Source organism: Astatotilapia calliptera, chromosome 10 (genome assembly GCF_964374335.1).
Source record: "Astatotilapia calliptera chromosome 10, fAstCal68.1, whole genome shotgun sequence".
In the NCBI taxonomy this organism is placed as follows: Eukaryota; Metazoa; Chordata; class Actinopteri; order Cichliformes; family Cichlidae; genus Astatotilapia; species Astatotilapia calliptera.
The window spans coordinates 13,096,187-13,119,736 of record NC_137431.1 but is presented as its reverse complement, the minus strand read 5'-3'; the positions used below and the strand labels follow the sequence as shown (position 1 = coordinate 13,119,736).

Sequence of the window (23,550 nt, the reverse complement as noted above, 5' to 3'; positions counted from 1 at the left end):
CGTGGCTTATAAGTCCATTTGTGCAGAACACTTAAAGATAAGAAGCACGCACAGACAGAAGAGGAAAATAAATCTAAACCTCAGTGACTGACATTGACGAAGTTGAGTAACAAGGGTGACATTGATGGTTGGGTCCAGCTGCTGTCCTCCTTCCCTCCCTCCCTCATGTTTGACCCAGTTGATGTCAAAGCTGGGTTCACTACAAAGGCGCCAGTGTGCAGCAGGAGAAAACACCATGCTTTTTTTTTTTTTTACGAGAGAGTGAAAATCCTCACCCTCCTTTCATTTGCCATTTAAAGCACACAGTGCACAAGTAGACGTAATCAAATATCATCATCAAAAGACACAAATGATCACACTATTATATTACATTTAATTACCAGGAATTAAAAAGGGAATGCTTTAATTATTTTGGAGAAACAGCACTTTATATTATTATACAGTTATCTATCCATCCATTCGCTTCTGCTTATCTAGGGGGTGCTGGAGCCTATCCCAGCTGTCATAGGGCGAGAGGCGGGGTACACCCTGGACAGGTCGCCAGTCTGTCGCAGGGTAACACACAGGGACAGACAACCATTCGCACTCACATTCACACCTATGGGCAATTCAGATTTTCCAATTAACCTATCCCCACAAAGTACATGTCTTTGGACTGTGGGAGGAAGCCGGAGTACCCGGGGAGAACCCACGCAAACCTCACACAGAAAGACCCTGCTGATGGTAGAATTGAACTCTTCGAACGGACCTTCTTGCTGTGAAGCAACAGTGCTAACCACCATGCCACCGTGCTGCCTATACAGTTATCTAGTTGTATTAGTTATTGGGACTGCTAGAGATGCAGTGCAATTTTTACCAACTCACCGGATCCTGTAAAAAGCTGGAGGGACTGCTGTGTTCCCGACCCAAAAAATAAATAAAAAAATCACTCCTCCTCAGACAGTTCCTTCAAATATAATCGGCTTCTGGATGCTGAAATTGTTTGGTTTAACTTTCCATTCTGCAACCTTTCTCAAAGCAATTACAGATCAAGTGATTTGTTTAGAAAGGATTCATGACACTGGCTCTGATACACTTAAAGTGCAGGGAAGTGACGCCTTTGAAGTCTCTAAGAAGACATATGAGAGAATGTGAAAGAGAGACAGACAAGAAGCATTAATTAACCTCTGTACTGCATATGAGTGTGTACAATGGCTGTCAGCTTTGCTTAATGTTGACAATCAAAGGACGGGGATTAGGTAGGGGGACTGGATTTAGACGCTTGCTGTCTTGGGTGGCATGAAAAGAGACTTTATTAATAAACTGCATTCCACAAAGCTGATGCAGATGGTGGCCGGTGATGTTACCATAGATCATATGATAAATTATTCGGTAGCAGTTAATAAGTCTGCGTAACAGCCTCTGGTTAATGCATGAACTGATATTTTAAGCAAACATATTACTGCCCAAGCGTTCAGCTAACGTGCAAATGTTATAAAGGCTATTTTGCATAATCACATAGGAAATTGTAGCTATATTATTATTGGTCCTACTCTGCAGGGTATGTTAAAATAATGCAATGTAGGCCTATGAAACAGTGTAATTGATATGACACTTTTATAACTGACTGCCTAGGATAGATACACTTGCCAGTATTTACACAGTGAACATGGTAATATGCATGTTTATATAGAGGGAGTGGAGAAGTGCCCTATAAAAGTATTTACATAATCTCTTATCACCGTTGTCATAATGTGTGTCGTGTTATCTTATGAAAAAACCAAACAAACAGCTCTCAAACAAACAAACAAGCACTTGGAGGAGAAAAACAAGTCAGGCTCAGTCGGGAGTGACTTCAGTGCCAAAGGCCTCCTGTGGCGAGGGTTAAATTATTTATTTTCCCAGATGCTGAAGTAAGGATGGACTAAGCTTCCCTCCATGTTTGTTTGATTATCTTTAGTGATCTCAGACTCTTTCAGCTGGGTATTTGGGATATGAAACCAGCCAGTGTGTTTTAACATGATTAAAAGATGAAGCCTAAAACAGCAGCAGTAGCAGGAACACCTAAGGAAACATGACGACTGTAAGGAATGTGTTGGTGGTTTTTCTAAAGGTGTGTACCAAGCAAAGAAGATGAAAAGATGAGATCTGGATAATTTTAGTATTCTCAACGCTCCACATGCTGGACAAAAGTGCCAATTCATCAGTCAGTGTCTGATGACTACTGGCTGCATTGCCATAGTGTTTGATAGCGAACGCTAGATACAATCATAATCTGTATATAAATGATGGATGTAGATCTGATCATTTATACAGTGCACAATGTGTTACACTCAAGATAACTTCTGTGTATTAGTGCAATAGCTCTTGGCTCTCTAGTGTGGTGTCTTTTGTGTTATTTCTGGCATTGCTGTTCATGCTCTGTAAAGATATGCTCTTATATAGATGTCAGGAGTTTATAAACAGTGTCCTGTGGCTATCATGTTGGACCTCTGGTGAGTTCACAACATCCCAGTGGACATAACAAGACCTCCAGGCTCACCATAGGTTGTTTTGGGGTCTGCCAAGCAATGAAGGTGCCATAAAGAGAGGAAGGCAGAAGCAGGGCTGCCAGGCGGATCTATACACAAAGCCACATGGGTGTATTCAAACATCAGGGATGCATACAGCACTGTGACCCTTCCACAGTTGGGTCTGTCAGACCATCTTTGATTACTCCTTCCCCTAGCACGCAGCCCTCAGGAAAAAACAAAGCCACACATAATGATCATCAAAACCTCCCCAGAGGGCTCTATCACTGAGCTACAGGACTGCTTTGCACACACTAAATGGGAAATTTTTCAAATATACACAAACTGTGCTGCATCTCCACCTGTGTTATTAAGCACATCAGCGTTTTTTCTGACAAGAAACCCTGGATAACTAAGGAAGTCCAGTCTCCCTTGAGGACTGAATGATCTAGCCCTCATGTCCGTTCGAAGACAAGATTGAAAAGTGGCATCAATCAGGCCAAACAGGACTGTAAGAGGAAAATTGAGGTCCACTTTACTGACAATAAACTCAGGCAGGCTTGGCAGGACACACATCACTAATCACAAGGACAGCAATCTCAAACTCAACAACATGAACACTTCCCTGGTAGAGGAGGTAAGCTGCTTTGCTGGCTTTGAGGTTAAAAGACCCAGTTTGGGCCCTCCATCTACACCTACTACCACTGTACAGGAGTGTGATGTGAACCTCATGTTTAGATTGGTAAACCCAAGGAAGGCTGAGAAAAGCTTCTAGCTCAGACAAGGTACCCAACAAAGTGCTCAAGGCGTGTCCCAGTCCAGACCTCAGCATTTTTCACCACTACATCTTTAACCCTTGCACAAATCATTATCCCACCTTGCTTGAAGTCATCTGTCATCAATCCAGACTCAAGGAAAGCTTCTGACTCCCTCACTGACTACAGGGAGACCTGTTGCCCTAACATCTACAATCCTGAAGTGCTTTGAAGGGCTGGTATCAAATCACATCAAAGCCTGTCTTCCACTGACTCTTGACCCACATCACTATGCTTACAAAGTGAACAAATCCACAGAGGATGCCATTGCGACAGCTCTCCACTCCACCTTGAATCATCAAATGAATCAAAACATGTGAGGATGCTCTATGTTGACTATAACTCAACATTAACAGCATCACGCCATAGAGCCTGATCAAGAAGCTGGCTGAGTTTAGTCTTTCCTCTCCTACCAAACACTGCACCTCAGTCCATCCCATTAAAACCATTATTAAATTTGCTAATGTCACCACACTAGTGGGACTCATATGAGCGGCAGATGACTCTCTCTACAGGGCTGAGGTCCATCAACTGGTCATGTGGTGTTCAGCAAACAATCTTGCAAAAGAAAACAAAATAAATCATAGACATCACGAAGAGCAGAGGCTCGCTCGGTCATCAGTGGAGACTCTATTGAGAGGGTCCATGTTTTTAAATTTTTTGGGACCTTTATTTCCAACAATCTCACCAGGCCTCCCGCAGTGCAGGACATTAAAAAGGCTATCCAAAGAAAGTACAAAAGATCACTGGCTGTATCCCCTCTATGGAAGAGACTGCAAGAGAGAGATACCTCTCAAGAGCCTTCAGGATCACTAAAGAAACCTTCCACCAGGTCACTTGCTGTTTGACCTGCTTAGACCCTACATGTCCAACATGAGTTTTTCTCTATGTGTAAACATTGTTCTAAATTAAACATTATTATTGTGAGGCAATTGGACTCATTCATATTCATAAATATCTATTGTCTTCTCCTGAAAGGGTTTGGTTCACTGTGTAAAAACTGTTTTTTTGTGTGAATGTCTTTGTTGGCAGAAATATCTATCTATCACCTTAATTTCTTGTATTAGATATTGCAATGACAATAAAAGGCAATCTGATTCTGATTCATAGATTGGACATAGATGGACTTAGACACCATGGCATGGTTTGTGTCTCCACTGTGGTGTATGGAGAGATTTTTCTTTCCGAGGATCTCTTCTTTCTAAGAATCTCTCCTTTCTCCTTTAATTAGTCATTAATGTGTGGCTCTTTTCCACAGTGTTTCTCTTGTCCTGTCGCCTCACACCCCCAACCGTTCACAGCAGATGGCTGCCCCTCCCTGAGGCTGGATCTGCCAGAGATTTCTTCCTGTTGAGAGGGAGTTTTTCCTTCCCACCAACACTAAGTGTTTGCTCATAATTGGATTGTCTGATTTTTGTGATTTTCTCTTTAGTATTGTAGCACCTTTACAATATAAAGCACATTGAGACAACAGTTTTTGTGATTTGGCGCTATATAAATAACACTGAATTAAATTGAACAGACACTTGGAATGCAAAACGGAGCAAAATGGAAATAATGTTTTATTCAATTAGAGTCAAAACAAGTGAGTGAACCCAAAAACTCAGTAGGAGTTATTACATATGTCAAAGCTAAAGGCTGTTTTCTCATAGACCTCTATAGGGCTGGAAGTGTTTTCACAGACACAAGTATTGGCCCCACTGGTTATTAGAAAGATTGTAGTTTTAAGGGATATCTGTGGTGGTTTCACTTTTCAGACCCAGACGCTAGGCCAACCCATTATATTATCTATTACACTCGGAAAAGATAACCAACATAGCATATATAAGTTACTGACCTAGTAATGCTTTAGAGAGAACAAATCAACATAGATAGTCTAATTTTAACCCCAAGCCTTATCTAAACCTAAATTAACCTCACATCTTTTAAATTACTTCACTGGAAATAATCGAGATTCCACTTATTCAGCCTCACATTCAAACTATTTAACAATACTGGACTTTAAAATCCAAATTATAACTGAACTGGAGACATCTTTTTTGCAACTCATCAGAAAACACTTCAGCTGGAGAGTTAGGTGTGCTGAAATAGTGTCAGCTGATGTAGCATCCAGCTGCTAGCCTCAAGCAAAGAAGAGAAGCCAGTTACAGAGGTCTGTTGATCTCACTTCTTTATCCCCAGATTTTCAAATATCTTACATGAATTTTTTTTAGCGGCTTACCAAGGTTTTAAAAAACACTCTAGGAACAGTGTAACAGTGTAAATGCAGCACAGTTCCCCTGTAACTGCATCTCTAAGGCTAATCATGACCTAGATATTATACAGCTTAGGACTACCTTTCTTGACATATACGATTTATAAGTTGTCATTATACCTGCTTTTTCCCTATAAATTGTGTTCAAATCCCAGATTCGGACAAGACTCATCTTTAGTTCCAAAAATCTTTTAATAGCCATCTCATTTAGATTACCAGTAAACAATTTTATAGGTTCAAAGAACTCAAATCGCAAAGCTTGAGGTCCATCGTGTCCATTCAGTACAGAAAGACCCCTGGGTTTAGCTTGACAAGAGGTCCAAACCACTTGGAGAGGGAGCAATATTCTGCAAGTTTCATAAAACTGCTTTTTAAATGTGAATAACTGAATTGGTATACATACAGTTACAATGTAATTACAGTCATCTCTCTGAAGACCTTACAGTAGGCTTTTCATAAACAAACGACAAATAAAATGTTGGTCTAAGTTTATTCTGTACAAACAAGCCAAGCCAAAAGAACCATGAGTTTGGTTAGAGTAGGAAAAACACATCTTAAGCAATTTTCTCTTTATAGTGAAGCAGAAGATCTATTGCTACGATGTACTAAGCAAAACTTGAAAAGCACATAAAACAATAACATAGCAAGGTTACTCAAATAGACTACAATAAATTACACAATACTACATATGCAAAACCCAATGGTTAATTTCAACCAGTGCCTAATTTACATTTTTGTACTGCAGCTGTCAGCCACACACTCGCACCACACTCTCACAAACCCCACACACACACACACACAGTGCTATAATTTGCACTACCAGATAGAAATATTTTGGGTAAATTGGACAGTTTTAACACATGTGACCAGTAAAACTTCAATCCATTGTTGGCATGACTCCACAGTAATTCCTCATGTAAGCGATGTGCTGTACAAGGCATTTAAAGTAATTACAGTAAAAATACATTTTCATAATAAGCAATGTACCATGAGAAATATGTATAAAATAGCTTGATAATAGTAATAATAATACTGCTTTTATGCTTCTCCCAGATCTCATCTCTGTCCACCATGAGTTGTAATGTCACTTTGTTCCACGAGATCAAAATAGATATCACAGAGTAAGAAAAACTTCCCATACAAATCCAACTGTACAAACATTATACTAAGTTCTTGCTAGGTAAAGTTCCAAAAAAGCCAAAGTGGAAAATGAAATGCACTTTTTCTTTTCGACTGCCTTTGAAAATGATTATTATAAAATGACTCTGCAGTTAGACTTCCTATTATGAGAAAGCAAAGGCAGGATGTTCGCGGTTGTACACCTTTGGAAAAAGACAGAACATACATATTAAATCCTATTTTACCTACACATCCTAAATACAGCTTTACATTTCCATTTTTCATCTATGTCACATTTCTCATCTCTTTCTGGCTGCCAGGTTATACCCTTGTGGTAGAGTGGGTGCTGGGCAGGCCTGCAGAGCTGTAGCCAGCGGGAAAGGTGCTGTATGGACTCATGTTGGAAAGGCCCATTAGGGAGTTGGGGATCATGGTGATGTTGTTGGGGGTCATCAGAGGGATGTCGTCAGGGGAGCGGCGCTGACTGAGCGTATAGTCCAAACTGGGCGAGACGTGGAGAGGATTGTGAAGGGCCTCGCACTGGTTCCTTTGCTGGGATGACAAGGTCTCGTCTACTGTTGTGGTGTGGCTTGCATTATTGCCTTTGCTTTCGCGCTGCGGACTGGGCTGCTGTGAAGTGTCCTGGCGGCTGCGCTTGTCCTTGCGGTAGTACAGAGCAGCAAAGGCCAGAACGTTGAGGAACAGCAGTGACGCCCCGACAGCAATAGTGACACTGAGCTCTGTGGAGTAATCTCTCGGGTTTGGCATGATCAGAGGACCCATCTCTCTCCCTCCTTCTCCGCTACTATGGGCAGTGGATAAAGGCGGGCGTCCAGTACCCCCAGACCTCTTGCCATTGGACTGGGTGGGATCCAGTGGTGTGACCTTGGTGGTGGTGGAGGAGTAATGGAACATGTCATGGAGGTTGTAGAGATGGGGCACCAGGTGTTTCCAGAAGGCTACTTTGGTTGCACGGTAATGGTCACGGATACGAGGCTTCAGGCCAATGTGCAAGTACAGCTGGTCGTAGGGGTCATACTTGGACCAGGCTACCTCCTCAAAGCGGTTGGCCTTGGTGTGGATGAACTTGGTGTCCTGTGGCACTGGCTTGTTAGGATCCCTATGAAGACATCATAGGTAAATTTTAGCCTTGGAGGGAAATTAATTTCAATATATATTAACTTTTAGCACAATCCTCTTCAATCCTAATTCAATGAACATGAGATTTTTTAAATATGTGATTTGGCTTATATTTGCCCTTACATCAATGGGCATCACTATTGAAAATATCTACATCACTACTGTTTTAATAACAGGAGGGAAGTGCAAAGTATTTGGTTGTTACAGTTACTATTCTTAAACTTAAGAAGAATTTGCAGGAATTTCTACTTAGGTATTTTTTTGGCATCTTTTTACTTTTACTCCCTATCTTTATCACAAACAACTCTCCTTTCTGCTCCTTACATTTTTAAACAGGCTCATTACTTAAACTTTTACTTTAGCCATTTGAGGGGAGTTATTATATGCTGTCACTGAGCACCTTCAAACATCAGGCTGAATCTAAATGGAGGGAACAAAAAACATAAAAGACAACCCTACCGGTGTGTCAATCACCGGCGCTAACCATACACAAAGAGATTAAAGATTTTTTTTTTTTTTTAAATACAAATTTAGGCCTCATTTAGCGCTGTATTCAGGGGTTTAATTGGACTAAATGACCTGGAATGATGTTTTTAGTGAAGGTGTTTATAAGTTGTGACTGCTAGAGCTACAGAAAAGAAGTGAACATAAAGGAAGAAATGTTTTTTTTAACTAGCAGGTGATTTTAAATTCAATATTTCTAAGAGTTCAACAAATGTCAGCAAACAAAGTGTTTCTGTGCAGTTTGCCACACATCTACTAGCTAAAAGTATAGTTGTTGTTTTTGTTCCTCAGAGAGAGCAAAGAAAGTGAGATAACTTCACTTAGAAATGGAGAAAGATGTAAGAAAAAGAACAGGTTTATTTTTTAGGGTTATTATTGATTATTTTTAAGGGTAAGGTCTGTTCGTTAAGATTTGAAATTGATGCTTATACGTAACATTCAAATTTCTTTTATACTAACATTTCGCTATTAAAAGGTTACATAAAAGGTTGCAATTTTGTGAAGGGCATGCAGGTTTGCAGTAGTGTAGTGAAGTTTATAATGTTGTACTTTGTTGGACTGGTGCATGAGCGGCTGTGGTGTTCATGGTCAATGTAAGATTACATCAGTAGATTGAGGGTGATCGTGCTGTTTAGATTCACTCAATGAATCCTACCTTAGCTTTATACTGTCTAGGCTTTGGAAATCAGTTTATGCAAAAGCATCTGCTTATATCTTGTTGAATTCAGAGCAGCTACACAGGTCAGCTGATCAAAGCCTGTATACAAAAAAATGGAGCTCACAACAGAAATTATTCTATCTTAGTTCTAAGTGATTCTTTCCCCACCGCACCACCACAAGCTTAGGGTTCACACACATGCCAAATCTCACTGACTATACACATTTTCCTGTTTAGCCGTTGAGGCAAAGTCTGCAGTTGAAGGCAAATGCAAACAGAGCTGGTTTTATTTATTCCCTTTGTTTGTCCTCTGCTTCTGTTCTGCATAACAGGAATTCAAGCTGAGTGCAATCATCAGAATTACAATTTAAGTTGAAATGGACTTTCTATTCCTATGTATTAATATTATTTTATGATGCAATTAATATAACATGAGATTCAGTTCGTTTGGTACATTTCACAGCATGTACTTTTTCACTTTTACTTGATTAAAGAAGTTGAATTGGTACTCTTGGTGCTTTTACAAGATTTTTTTTTTTTTTAACAAAACCTCTTTTCTTGTACTTAAAAAAAGTCTGGTAAAACTGCCCCCTCTGGTGAAAATGACATTAACCTCATTGCTCAGGCCCACAAGTCAAGTCCATAAATTTTGCCCTTCCAAATATACAAGGAAAGATAGCTTTTCCAATGAAATGCAATACAGAAAGAGGAGAGAAACCTTATCAATATATAAGCAAAACAACAGGTCAACACAATGTAATATCACAAACTCTCCTCAAGAGCTCAGCATCCCCTCATCCCCCACACACTGAAACAGCAGCCTATAGTGATCAGTGCTGCATATCTGCCAACCACTAGGGCCATCACCCACAAAGATTCATTGCAGTTGTGCATTCAAAATGAAGGAAGACTCTGGCATGCAGCAGGGGAGCCCTCCACCACAACTCACTTAGATGTCTTTTATCTTCAAACACACTTAGTAAATCTTTGCCTTGGTATGATGAATTGAAAAACAAAGCTGTCAGAAAAAAAGGTGCAGAGCTCCACTCCAACTCCACATCCTACTGGAAGCCTTTCAGTTTGATCTTTTGATCTTTGCTTGTTTTGGGCAAAATAAACTCACAATCGCTGAAAATTGAAGACAGATATATAGATGAATCGGCTGCATTTTTTTTGCCTCCTTGTAAAATCGATTAAAAAAAAAGCTAATCTGCCAGAAGGAAAGACAGATCCTGAGTGCAAAATAAGAGTTCGTCTCTAAACACTTATTTATTACCAGCATTTATCTGTAATACAAGTCGACGTATTTCCGTAGTGACAAAGTGAGTCACTCCTATCAAAAAACACAACTCACTAAAGCTGGCCTTAAATTTATAGAGCACATCTAAACTGTGTCTTCAAACTTTCTCTTCAGTGTAACCTTTTTGTTAAACACCAATGAACTGCTTTAAACATTTATGCGAATGAAGCTGTAAATTTTATTAGCCCTTACCTTTCGGACAGCTGCCCAAAGTGATGAAACTGTGTTATGTGCATTACACCAGGTTTTAGAGATAGCTAAACAAGACTTTGACTGTTTAAAAAAGAGACTAAATAGATACACTCAGTTTTGTCAGCTGATATGACTGTGCTGGACTGATGTCTGATTTTTATTAGGATCTGGCATTATGTATGCAGGGAAGCAATTAAGTTCACACGTATGGGTGCAGAGTTAAACTGTTTTTAAAACATTTTTAATGAGGTCAAACCAGTTGCAGCAAAGGTAAGGAGACCTATTGCACAATAAGTTGTCTAAATTAAAATCTTTTTAATGTCAGGAATTGATGCAAAGCAATAAAAACTAAGGCACAATTTAGGGACAGTTATGTTATTTCACAATCATTTCTAAGCCAAGACAGGAATATGAAATTAGAATGAATGGCAATTTAATGCATTTCAACGAATGTGTAAATGAGTCACATTCTTATTACTTTACTTTTTGCTGAATCCACTGTTACTCACCCACTTTTCGCAAAGTTGGTCCAATAAGTCATAACCACAGCGCTGAGCATGATATCGTTCCTGGAGAAATTACAGGGGAACAGATCAGTTGGGCCCACCATGGGGATGCCAAATACATAAGGCACCTCATCTCCATGCGCTGAGTCTGACCACACTGGCTTCATAAGGCTCTGGCAGTGGTGGTAGAAGGCGTAGAAGTAGGTGGGCGAGCCGTAGCGGGCGTGTAGGTCAGCCGTTACCACCGAGGGCTCCACCCACTGGTGGTCAGTGAAGAGGGCCACCAGGGTCTTCCTCCTAGTCTCTGGGTTGTCCTTGTCAGCCCAGTCTGTGTACATGAATTTGATTGTCTCCCTCAGTGTGTCCTTCCCTTCTGGGTAGCCATACAAACTGTCCACAAAGTCGGACACAGCAAAGTCAAAGTCGCTGCCAGACACACCGTCTTCCAGGTCCATCACATTCTCCACAAAGCGCAGGCCCTCTCCCTGATTAACACCCAGCATTATATCATAGTTAAGGAACTCGCCCTGCTCCATCAGGATCTCTGGGTCATCTGGGATGACATCACCATCGATGACAGGGCCAAAAGCCACGCGGTAACGGGCAGCCTGGATGTCTTGCTCAACCAGCTCTTTAGCACTTTTCTTCTGCAGGCAGGACACCATGTCTACTGTGTCCAACACATTGCAGCCAACCCTCTCAGCAAGCATGCGAGTGTACTTGACTGGCTGGTAGTTGACAGCCCAGCTGGACAGCGCTGAACCACTCTGGATGATGGCTCTGTGGAACAGACCTTGGGAGACAAAATTCAGAACAAAAACACACAGGACAAAGGCACAGAGAACATAGGTTAACCAGCAAAATCATATTTATTAACAGCATTCCTGACTGCCAGGAGCAAATACATGATTCACGTTGCATTAATTGGTATTCATAACTAAATCTGAGGCTGGCTGCCCGTTGCTTCTTGTGGCAACAAGATGAAACAAGGCCACATGTGACGTACTTTGATTATTAATCAGGAAGATTAGAAATACAAAGAATGATAAGGCTGGCGAGTTGAGCAGATGAGACGCCGCTAAGTAAAGCAGCGGGTAGAAGAAATAAATTAGTAAAGAGGAATGTTGCTTCTTCTTCTGAGAATATGAAAAACGCCAAAAAGAAAATCCATTCTTTTCTCGGCTGATTTCTAATTTGTCTCATGTGGCGTCTTCTCTATATGCAGATGACAGGGAATGCACATCAAACCAATTTCAACTCGGCTCAATTTTCAGTGAGGAGGTTCCAGTTTTCCTTACACTGGTCATGCACAGAGCTACTGTAATTGCAGCAACGTTATTGGCGTCCTGCTAACAAGCTGCTTAGCATACACGTAGCTTGCTGGTGCCAACTCTGTGGTGCAGGGGTGTGTGTGCAGAGAGCTGAATATGCAGTTACCCTGATCCTTCAGTGTTGATACAGTAAACACGCTGCTCTGTTGAATTGTTTATATGCAGTGCGTCACCTCTGTCTCTAGGGATTTTGTTTCTAGCACCTAAAAATGACAAGTGATATGTATCAACTCAGAAATACTCTGCTGGGGTTAAGGAAGAGCGTTCGCTGGAAAAGCAGTGCAGGGGCAGTGTCACTTTTTCCTTCCTTTGCTGTCATTTATTTCAATTTTTTAGGGCAGCAGCTAGCTAGTCTACTTCAAAGACAGCCGGAGGTCTTTGTGCATTTGCTGCAGCCAAGCTAGGACATTCAATACAAACCTCACAAAGGACGGCTCCCGCAGTCTCCCTGTCCTCGCATAGATGAAAACACACAATTTCTGTCCTTCTCGTGATTTTGGCCAGCATCAATGGGAGAACCAGGGCAATAATACAGCAAAGATAAGATGTTCAACTCCCAGCAGGCCACCCATATTGAAATACACATCTTTGATTCTTGCAAGGAGCTTTGGATGACTGTAAATCAAACAGCATGTTTTATTGTTACCTAGTTTTCTTTTTACCGAGTGTCAGAAGATTCCTGTAGGTAATGTATATCCTTTGCAGAGGAATTTCAATTAAAATCAAAGTGTCTTACACTGTTCAAAATATATGAAATAATTTGGTTTAAAGTATATTTTCAATTACAACACTAATGCAGCAGTTGTGTGTGTGTGTGTGTGTGTGTGTGTGTGTGTGTGTGTGTGTGTGTGTGTGTGTGTGTGTGTGTGTGAGTGAGTGTGTGAGTGAGAGAGAGAGAGAGAGAGAGCCAGAGAGAGAGCCAGAGCCGTGGAGGAGGGGTTTATCAGTTTTTAATGAGAATATCTTAAGAATTCGGACTGCTTCATTCTCATGCCAACCTTGTCTTTGGTAAACAATGTCTTCGCTCAAGGTTTTGCAATGACGGACGACAAACACACAACATCGTTGGTATTTTTAAATCATTTTCGGACGCTGCAGGTAGGCACACAAGGGTAAACAAACATCACGCCGAGAGACTGAAATATAAATGAGTTGGAATGGTAAAAACTGATGGTCACAGGTGAACTCGAAGACATGCTGAAAACTTTATAATGCCAGTAGGCTTCTTTAAGAGCTTCACGTTTTAAGAGGCAGAGCTTTTAGCCTGATTAGATTGAGTAGAGGGGAACAAAAGCAATCACTTACTTAACGAATACCCCCTTTACCCTACTCCCATATCATAACACTTCATCTCCCTGCCAGAGCATTTGGAGCTTCATTTGGAGAACAAAACTCTAAAACTGCCCCCCGCCTGGTGCTGAATTTTTGCATTAGTTATAGCCCAAACAGCAGGGATTAACACCACATCAAAGTGAGAGACAACCTCAAAAACAGTGATTGCAGATTCCTACCCTCTGAGTGGTGGGATAGAGTCAGCAAACTGACGCAGGAAGCACCAATTCCAGATCCAAAAACCGTGATGCGACTGGGGTCTCCTCCAAAGTACCCGATATTTTTACTTATCCAGCGTAGGGCTTGAATCTGGTCCAGGAGTCCGTAGTTTCCTTTTGCTGCCTGGTCACCGGTACTGAGGAAGCCTGGTGTATACAGAGAGACAACAGAGCCAGTGATGAAGAAGAGCTCGACCAAATATGTCACAGCTTTGATCTAAAGCTGTAGCCCAGCGGGGAGTCTGAATGAACTGACACCATTCCCCCTCAGGTGTAAATATGCCTTTGCTCTCTCCCACAGCGTTCCACTACCTTAGCCGACTCCTTGTAATAGTCTTCCAAGCAGCAGCGCCCCTTACCAAGCGATCCAGGCTCCGCTGCTCGTGAAATTTCAATGCTCTCCTCATAAGAGTGACTTCATAACGTTTAATGTAATGTAAATAAACCTTTTATTTCCAGAAAAAAATGTCATTAAACTACAGCGAGGTCACCGTTGCTCTTACACTTGCTCTTGTTACTGATCCGCTTGTCAAGTCTCATCCAAACACCTTACTGTTTTGAATGTTAAACACAGGGTGGAGGGTGTGGGGGGGCTCTCGACCTTGTAAGTGCCTGCGAATGGTGCATTTAAATTGTTTTACTTCGAAGAAAGGCTGATAATCTTGTACAGATTAGATAAATCCATCTAAAAGAAGATAAATTGTGTTTTCAGAGTGGGTATAAAACAGATTGTGTGAAACAAGGACATGGCATGATAAGTGTTTGCATAGCTTTTCCTCTGAAGACAACATTTGTATGCAGACCAAGCTACACTATGCTACCCAGATCTCAGGAAGCTATATTTCCTTGTACAGCTTTCCACTATAGTTTTCTCTCATGTCTGTACTACATTTTATACGGTAATGACAGCAGCACAGTTGACGCTAATGACAGCGGTGACAGTTTATTCTCCCAAGTTCAAGCAGGACTAAATGTGTTGTTTGAAATGCCATTAAAATGTACCGCACCTAGTATTCCGATTCTGTAGTTGAGCGTGACGACAACAACATTTCCATAACTGGCCAAAACGCTGCCGTCCATCATGTTGCCGGTGCCCTCCATGTAGGAGCCTCCATGGATGTAGACCATCACGGGCCGTGCTTCGGAGTCCCTTATATCTGCAACATCGACGCACACACACACACACACACACAGATGCTAGGCAAACACCTGCAGAGGTGGGGGTGGAACAGCAGTGAAATGTAGACTTAAAGGAGAACTGTTACTAAAACTTTATGGCCCAACCACTTCAGTATGAGGTATGGGAAAAGACTGCTTAGAAAATGTGCTCAGAAGCAAGCTAGGGTGGGAGGCCTGTGGTGTGGAAGCTGTAATGACAAATGGCAAATATGCTCTGACACGTGTGTATGAATAATAAATAATTAACCACAGTTTCTATAGTGCATGTGAGGTGCCGGAGCAAGCATTATGTATAACATGCATGCGTAAGCAATATTAAAAACCCACAAATTTGAGACTGTCTATGTTTAGACCTAACTTTATAGATATGAAGTGGAAGGTGTCACACTACTCTGAGCTCTTTCTATTTATTAGTATGAGCTAAGAAGGAAACAGTCCTCTGTTTTCGCTATGAACAGAAAATCTATATTTCATGTTTTGGGGCCAATTTATTATATTGACGAATGACTGTCTTTACAAAGGACTATAAGACAGATAAGTAATAATGCAATCTCTGGATCAATGTGCATGAAAATAGAGATATAGCACTTACTGAAAGGATTGCAACTGTGTTCAGTACAAGACCGAGATGCACTAACAGGAAACTTATGTAATCATAAACCGGATAACATTTTTCTTATTCCTCTTCAAATAAAAAGAAACCCCCGCAGTTCTTTAGGAAAGTCAAAACAAAGGAGTGTAAGATCTTCATGAAACTAAAAGAATCCATGCATCAAGACTTTGAGCTCTTAAAAATACCTTCAGATATATGTATCTCAGCCGCCCCTTTTTTCTTGTGTTGGCTCCCTGGGATTCACATAAGAAAAAAAAAAAAAAGAAGTACAGAATTCAAAATAGCATGGTTGACTGTGCCTCTTAAATAATATACTGTCGGTCCAGACTTTCCTCGGTACAAAAAAGGTAGATGAAGTTAGGTATAATGTTAGTGTTAAGATGCTAACATTATGACACAAAATGATTACTGTTTATAATTCAGGTTTTAACAAATTGGTATTACCCGTTAAATCTTTTGTAAGTACGCACACATGCACATACACATGCTGTTGCCTTTGAACGCTTCAGTAACTGTGACAGCGAAGGATGCACGTATCTTGGTTCATCCTTCTCTCTATATTTAGACAAAGTGTCACGTTGATTCTTTGCAAAGGGAGTGGAATATAAGGTATATAGTGTTTTGGTGAATAGTGATAAAACTGTGAATAGTGCAATATTCAGAAACAGCCTGTGTAATGTGACAGGACGAGATAGACCACTGGAGGTAAGTGAAAAAGGGGTTTCACATCAGTGAAACAGGTAATAAAGTCAGAGCATGCCCCAGGTGCCTTTTAAATAAACAATGAACAAGTCTGAAGAGAGAAAAATGTATAGAAGAAAAGGGCAATGTTTCTCTGAAATAATGTGTTATTTAACCTGTTTGTGGCCAGATGAGTAGGCCTGTTGGAGGAACTCATTCGAGGGGCTGTGGGGCTACACCATTTTGGACTGCTACCTCTCAAGGAGGCTGTTTATCTGTTGTTGCTATGCTACCAGAGAAAAGCCAGTCAAAGCGTGGCATCTTACAAGTTGAACACGGCTAAACTTTCAGCCCCCCCCCCCCTTATGTCAAATACTCTGGAGGGAAGCTGTAACTGTAAGAAACCAAAACCTAATTGAAGTAACCTGAATTAAAGACCTCTGTTTGTCAACATTTGATTTAGGGAACACGCAGCATTACCGTGGTGTTACACTGTGCTGCTAATTTGCAGATTCACTCAAAATGTTTCCTCGCTGGTTCATTTCACACTTCTATTAGTTAGAAGAATAGGAGGGGATTCAGCATGCGATAGACGGTTGACTCCTGTACCTCACTAATTAGCCCCCAGCAGACATGCTGTCGGAGCAAAGCAGTGATTCGGTAATTTTAAAGAAGTTTTAGAAAACATGGAAAGCTAGCACTTTTACTTTTACTAGCACTGCTGTAATTTCCACTGGTGCTGTAGGCTTGTTATTTTAAAAAATACCAAAAATCTCATTTAGTTAAAGGGGGGACCAGTGCTTGAACAACACCTTGGCTCTGAAGTACTTCACTCGATATCTGTTGCTGGGAGAACATGCACATGCCTCAGTCTGTCTATGTTTAGGTATGCAGAGGATCAATTAAGTGGCATCAGGGAAAACTCTTTAGTTGCCTACCAAATCATTACCCCTAATGTGACAGCAACATGTCGGACAATGATGACATTGCACTGGGCAGTAAATCAGCCCTTGCTAGCAGCAGTGGCATGGATATTGGTTACACGCATGCTTTATGATGATCACAGCACAACATCAGGGCCACGATAAACAGTGATCAATGGACGTGGAACGCCATCGCTGTCCTTTTTACCACACCAACTCACCATCGTCTGTTGGAGCGTAGATGTTTAGATACAGGCAGTCCTCGCTCTGATCCTGAATGTATGTGGCCACTGTGTCCAGGTTATAGGTGAACCATATTGGCATCATAATCTCTGGCACAGTGTTGTGGATGTTCTGAGGGCAGACGGGCATGAAGTGGGTAGCGTTCTTGATACCTGACCAGGAGGAGGGCTGATCAGGGGGCATGAAACGCTTCTCGCCCAGAGGTGGGGCAGCATAGGGGACCCCGAGATACTGATCTACTGGCCTGAGGACCTCACTGGGCACAGGAACCCTGAGGCCGCGCAGTTTTCCATACTGGGTGGTCACAGTTGGGTAAAATTTCTGGCTCGTTGCCCTGGTCAGTGACCAGCAGGAACATAATATCCACCAAAGAAGAGCACAATGGGTGATGGTTACAGTCCCTTGCCGATGTAGCAGGTGTGCAGGCAACAGATGGTCTCTAAATGTAGCCAGCCACATGGTCTGGGCAAGATGGTGCCCTTGCACAACACAAATGCACACTTTAGTGTCTATTCAGTCCTTCTGCACTGACCCTGTCAACCAGACATCACTCACTGCGCCTTTAGATCTGACAGTTATAAAATCCGAATACACCTCAACCAGGTATCGAGCGCCCCCACTTCCAGCTTTCATTGCAGGGAACACAGATCTGAAAACGAGAGGATTTGACAAATTAGACCAGAAAAACATGAAAATGTGTGAAAAGAGTGAAAAAAACAAAAAATATCCACATAAATGATATTTTTAATAAAAGCATTACCTTCCTCCAGTTTAGCGCTAAACGCACACACTGGCTTGATAATAACCTTTTTATGCTTGCTCATGCACAAATCACTGAATACTGATCTTTGTGTATCAGTGGAGGAGGCGATAGGGAAAATCTGAAAAACCCATCTGCTGTGATGTTGGAGTGACGCTGCGAAACCATCTCGAGCTAAAAGGTGTTAAGAACTCAATTTCTTATGTAAAAGCAACACAGAGCAGAAGAGACAAATCTTTGATAAGTACCAAAGCAAGATTAAAAAACGGCGCGCTCGCGGAGAATAAATATGACTCGACTGGAATGTTTCAGTGTTTAATTTATTTCAAAAACCCCAAATCATAAGTGCAGTCTTTTTCTTTTCTTTTCTTTTTTAAGTCTTTCAGTGCATCTAAGCAGTACTGTCAGCTGTTGACATGATACATAATGGAAGTGATGAACATTCGCAGAACAAACATGCCTGATGGGACCCAAACCTCTCCACAGGGTGGAGTATTTCGAAAAGCCTTTATGTCTGTAACTGCTCTGCACTTTTTGCTTCCACTACTTTCAGGTGTCATAAATGGTAAGTCAGTGAATGGAGAGTTCAAGGCAGGATGATTTATTTTAGCTTTTGGATTTTTACTGCCTTTTCTAGTTTTTAACCACTACAGTTTTCATTTCCTAGAAGAACTGCATAACTGCAAAGCACAAAACAATGGAAGCTGCAAAATGAATTCCTTGATTTTTGACCTGTTAGTCCTTCAAGTCACTGAACACATATTAACACATATTAGTCTATCTCGTACCTCACTGCAAATGCAATCACCAGGTACCTAATAATAAGTAGTTACTGGTGTGTAAGCGTCACACACAGCCACCCCAACCACATGTGTGCACAGTGGTAAAATAAAGTGTAACCTTACCCCATGGAGACCTATAGAGAATAAAATGCATAGTTTCTCATCCAATTAACAATGCTCTAATACAAAATTCATCCCATCTTAGTCCTTATGGTCTAGGACAGCAGTAGGTGTGATGTGCTTAACATCAGGTTCACACTGGCATGTCAATAGGCAAAGCAAAAGCAAGCTTGTTAACCTATTTAGATTATTGATAAGCACTTCACTGAGGTTTGTCAAAGCCTGCTGCTAAACAGCTCCATTTTTAACCCGATGAACCTAACTAATAAGAAAGGGAGCAGTTTCTTCCCGCTATTATAAACACTAATTAACCATAGCTGTGGCGCACCGGTTTTCCTTGTTCTCTGCAACATTTTGTTTACACTGGCAGGGACACAAACAGAGGCAGCTCGTCCTTTTCTTTTGCAGGTGCTGTGCATCAACCAATATGAACATCATTACATTATTCCCATTTCCAGGCAATGAGACAATTCAGATACATTTTTATTCTCACACTAGCACCGAGGTTCATTTGAGAAATATTGTAGATCTGTGCCTGGGGCCAGCTTTGTCTGTATTAATTAACAGTTATGAATGTTCCACCAAAAGCCAAAAAGGACAAGACTTGTTCTATCCCCTATCTTTTATACGACAATGATGTACAGCTCCCACGACATTTAAATGGGAAAGATAAAGAAGCAGATTTTTTTTCTTTTTTTTTTTCTCTTCTGTATATCAGGGCACATCTCCTGGTTTGAAAGTGACACAGATAATAAATCATTTGGATCCATTTAGAGGTGAAAAAGCCTTCTCTCTCTTCACAAAACCTGCTGTGAAATCATTATCCATTATGAAATTAGCGGTAACATGCTGTACAGAGGGAATCACTAGTCAGACTTGGTTAGTTGTCTCTGGTTTAAGAAGCAGCAAAAAAAAAGGCAATGCTGGAGATCGAGGAGATAATATGTGGACTTAAAATGAGAGGCATTACCTTCCTCATCACACATTTGCAGTGTTGCTTTCAACCCATCGGTACGTTTTTCTCCATCTGACATTCAATCAGAGTCCTAATTTAAGTGTCGGAGCAAAGCTGAGGTGGTTTCTTTTGGGGCTGTACCTCATATAAAATACTTATTTTGTTTCACTGACGTCACTGCAGACAGTCAAAGCGCCTGCATACTGCTTTCCCAACTTCTTCTGGTGTGCGATGGGACAGATGTGGATAAAAGCTTTATAGCTTACACCAAATGGGCCATGTAATAAAATTGAGCTATCACTCAGTCAAGTATGATACACCGCAAGTTATTTAGCAATTTAGACTGGCAACATGCCCAGAACCCAGTAACTAAGTTATATTTTTAAAAAAGAAAAGAAAGAAGAAAAAAAAAAGAAACTGTTTTACAACCATAATGTTTTACTCTAACAGGCTTGTTTGCACTATGCACACACACATGTGGCTGCGCCACATCGGTGGTTTAAGTGAATACCTAGCGTCCCTGAGGCCAAAATACTTCAATTCCCATTTGACTGACTTGATCCTAGTTACAAACCTATTAGAATGATTGCTGTAATCATGTTTCACTCCCACCATTACTATCTCTACACCTACATCATTGACAGGCACACAAATCAACTCCAATTCACCACTAATAAAAAAAATCTCAACAACATCTTATCGACTGGATCCTGGTAGCCCGGGGCCCCCCCTGACATGAAAAGATTGGAGAAGGAGCCTGTGTCAGACAACAGTGGGCTACCGAGCTCCCAATGCCCTTGTAATTCGACTGGTGTGGATCAAACCCGTTTTAGTGGATTTCCCAAATCCCCCTAATTTTGCAAGGCAATAAAGAGGAGCAGGGATTGGTGTAGGGGTGAAAAAATATCCTCCGCGGAAGGTGTAGGTAGCACTCAAACATAATGATCACCGCTTTATAAATTAATGCAAGGATGCAGACCAGAGAAAACCAAGCCACAGCCCACGTAGCATCGACAAACTGCTGTAGTGTGTGTGTGTGTGTGTGTGTGTTTGTGTGTGTGTGCGCGCCTCACGTTGTGACTGGGAAGCTTGTTTAATCTAGGTCTAGGACGGTGTAATATTGGATAAAATGGGGAAAATAAAACACCGAGCACAGAAAAGAGCCACTGTGGTAAATCGCAAAGCAATCGCTTTAAAGAACACAGTCAACCCAGATGTCAGTGATCAATCTGAACAAAGATTCGTCTCATGGAGAGAAGAAAAAAGGAATTAAAAAGATCAGAATCATTAGGTTAACTCACCTGCTTATTCACAAGCTAAGACGCGCTCCATCTCGAGATTTCCTCCATACTATGCCCGTCAGTTACATAAAACAATATGTTTCGTGCGTGTGTGTGAGTGTGAGTGGAATATTTCTCCGGTTTCGGTATCAAACGCGCAGATCTTCACTCTTATCTCCTGCTTCGCACAGTCTGTGTGCTTTGCGCATTCACGACGCCAAGGTCAGGAGCGCCAACGGTTTTAATGGAGCGCCCACCATAGAGATCTCTCTACGGCGCCCACTGCTAGCGCGTTACTAGGCAACCACCGGGATACGCCGGTGCATTAAATTCACCATCCAAAAAACCCGACTGAATCCCAATTTAGAAACCATTAACTAAGCACCTTAACCTCGGACTGCACTCATGGGCGCACACATTTCGTGTAGAGGTAAAACCCATCTACGACTGACCACATCAAAAAGTAAAGTGAGCAGGCCTGCACGGACAGAGAGAGAGAGAGACCACAGACACATTTGCATTGGCAAAAGCCTTTTTAGCAAATTGTGACAACAACGGCAAAATAGAAAATGTTGCAAACCACCCTCCAGTGTTATCCCATGCTTTGCAGCACATGTTAGACCTGATCACCCAGTAGAGTCATTAAAAAATCTTATTCGTACTAGATCTACACTACACAAACAATCAGACTGAAGATGCAAAAAACAAACAAACAAACAAACAAACAAACAAAAACTAGTTAAATGCTGTGAGCCAAAATGACCACAGGTGCTAGGAAACCAGTCTATGACAGGTAAGGGGGAAAATATATCTTCCCCAAAAAACAGATCATTCCAGTAATTGTTTTTTGTTTTTCTCTAGCTTGCTGACTTTCTGTTTAAGCACCTGTATGTGGGGAATTGGGCTTATGCTTTTGTTGCATTCAGTGGTTAAACTAAATCTAAAAATATGAACATCCAACCACACTAGAATCTGTCCCAACGATACAGATGAGTTATGAGACAAAGTCTGGGCAGTTGCTGACAGGGCAGACATATTCCCCCACATATCCTTTTTTTTTTTTTTTAATAATGCCCAGTGGTCACAGCTATGATGCACAGCTGAGGGATCATTTCTAGACTTCTTGGAGAGAGATGCTGCCCAGTGTAGTGTGCTTCAAGCTGGGTTACAAATGAAAGCTTTTTACAGAAATGAAAATATTTTGCATATATGTTGGTTCCCATGCAGGGAACAATCCCTGTTTATTACAATGAGTTTCAAGCGCATCTGACCACATGAACAGAATACTATTGGTTATCAAAGGACAAAAACATTGCAAATCTAACAGTCGCCATTTATTCAATTTTAGCGTTATATGCCTAACTCAGTCAAAAAAAGCCAGAAATAAATCTACCAGGTCCTCTCTAGCCTGAAGTCTTAATCCTACAGCTGGCCTGATAGACCCACATCTTCCTTTTAATCAGTATTGCCTGACCCTGTGGTACCAGGTCTGGGTCACACACTCACCTGTGAGCTCCTGCGTAAGATTTGTAAGGCTGCCAGATGGGTTAGGAATGATCCTGCTTAAGTTGCTTTCAGAAAAGGCAGAGAAATGCTGACCTGACAGTATCTGTATGTACACAGCTGGCAATGCCCTTGTGGTAACAAAAACAGGTCACTGTCACTGAAGCAGACAGACACATCCACCTGGGAGGGGAAAAGTATGAGATGCACTGACTAATGAGGAACCAGTTTTTCACAAATGGAGATCTGAGCATTTTAACCCAAAATTTGGGTTTAGTTTAAAATCTAAAATACTGGGAAAATTATAGACCAGTTAGAGGAGTATGGGACTTATGTGACACCGTGATACAATAAAAACAAACTGAATTCAAAAAGAATTAATGCTCTGCAGGTGGTCAATGCTCATCTTGATTGTAGAAACAAAGCTTACATACTAATTCTCTTTCTCCCTTTTGCTTTTTGATAAAGGTGAGTATTGTCTTTCTTTTTTGATTCCCTTTGCCCTTCTCAATCCATCTTCCCCTCTGCGATGTTCCTCAGGACCTATGCTGCAGTGCCCGCCTTGTGGTAAGAAGATACAATATCAGCATGTCCAAACAATGCACATCACTCCCACTGTACTCCCCAATCACCCTTTCACCACATTAAAGATT

The 23,550-nt window shown here is 41.3% G+C and overlaps 1 protein-coding gene across 2 annotated transcripts; it reads right to left on the bottom strand.

Moving 5' to 3' along the window:
• Positions 1–5,731: 5,731 nt before the first annotated feature.
• nlgn3b (neuroligin 3b) lies at positions 5,732–21,828 on the bottom strand. Of its 2 annotated transcripts, XM_026182496.2 has the most exons (7): positions 21,416–21,828; positions 17,476–18,146; positions 15,836–15,883; positions 14,866–15,015; positions 13,820–14,005; positions 10,981–11,770; positions 5,732–7,797 (listed from the first exon to the last, which is right to left on the bottom strand). In XM_026182496.2, exons 2-7 carry the CDS (start codon positions 17,954–17,956, stop codon positions 6,999–7,001), a joined length of 2,454 nt encoding a protein of 817 aa, XP_026038281.1. In that variant the 5' UTR covers positions 17,957–18,146; positions 21,416–21,828; the 3' UTR covers positions 5,732–6,998. The 2 variants fall into 2 exon arrangements, with proteins under 2 accessions (XP_026038281.1, XP_026038282.1); XM_026182497.2 differs by lacking the exon at positions 15,836–15,883 and having other exon boundaries at positions 21,416–21,712.
• Positions 21,829–23,550: the final 1,722 nt, after the last annotated feature.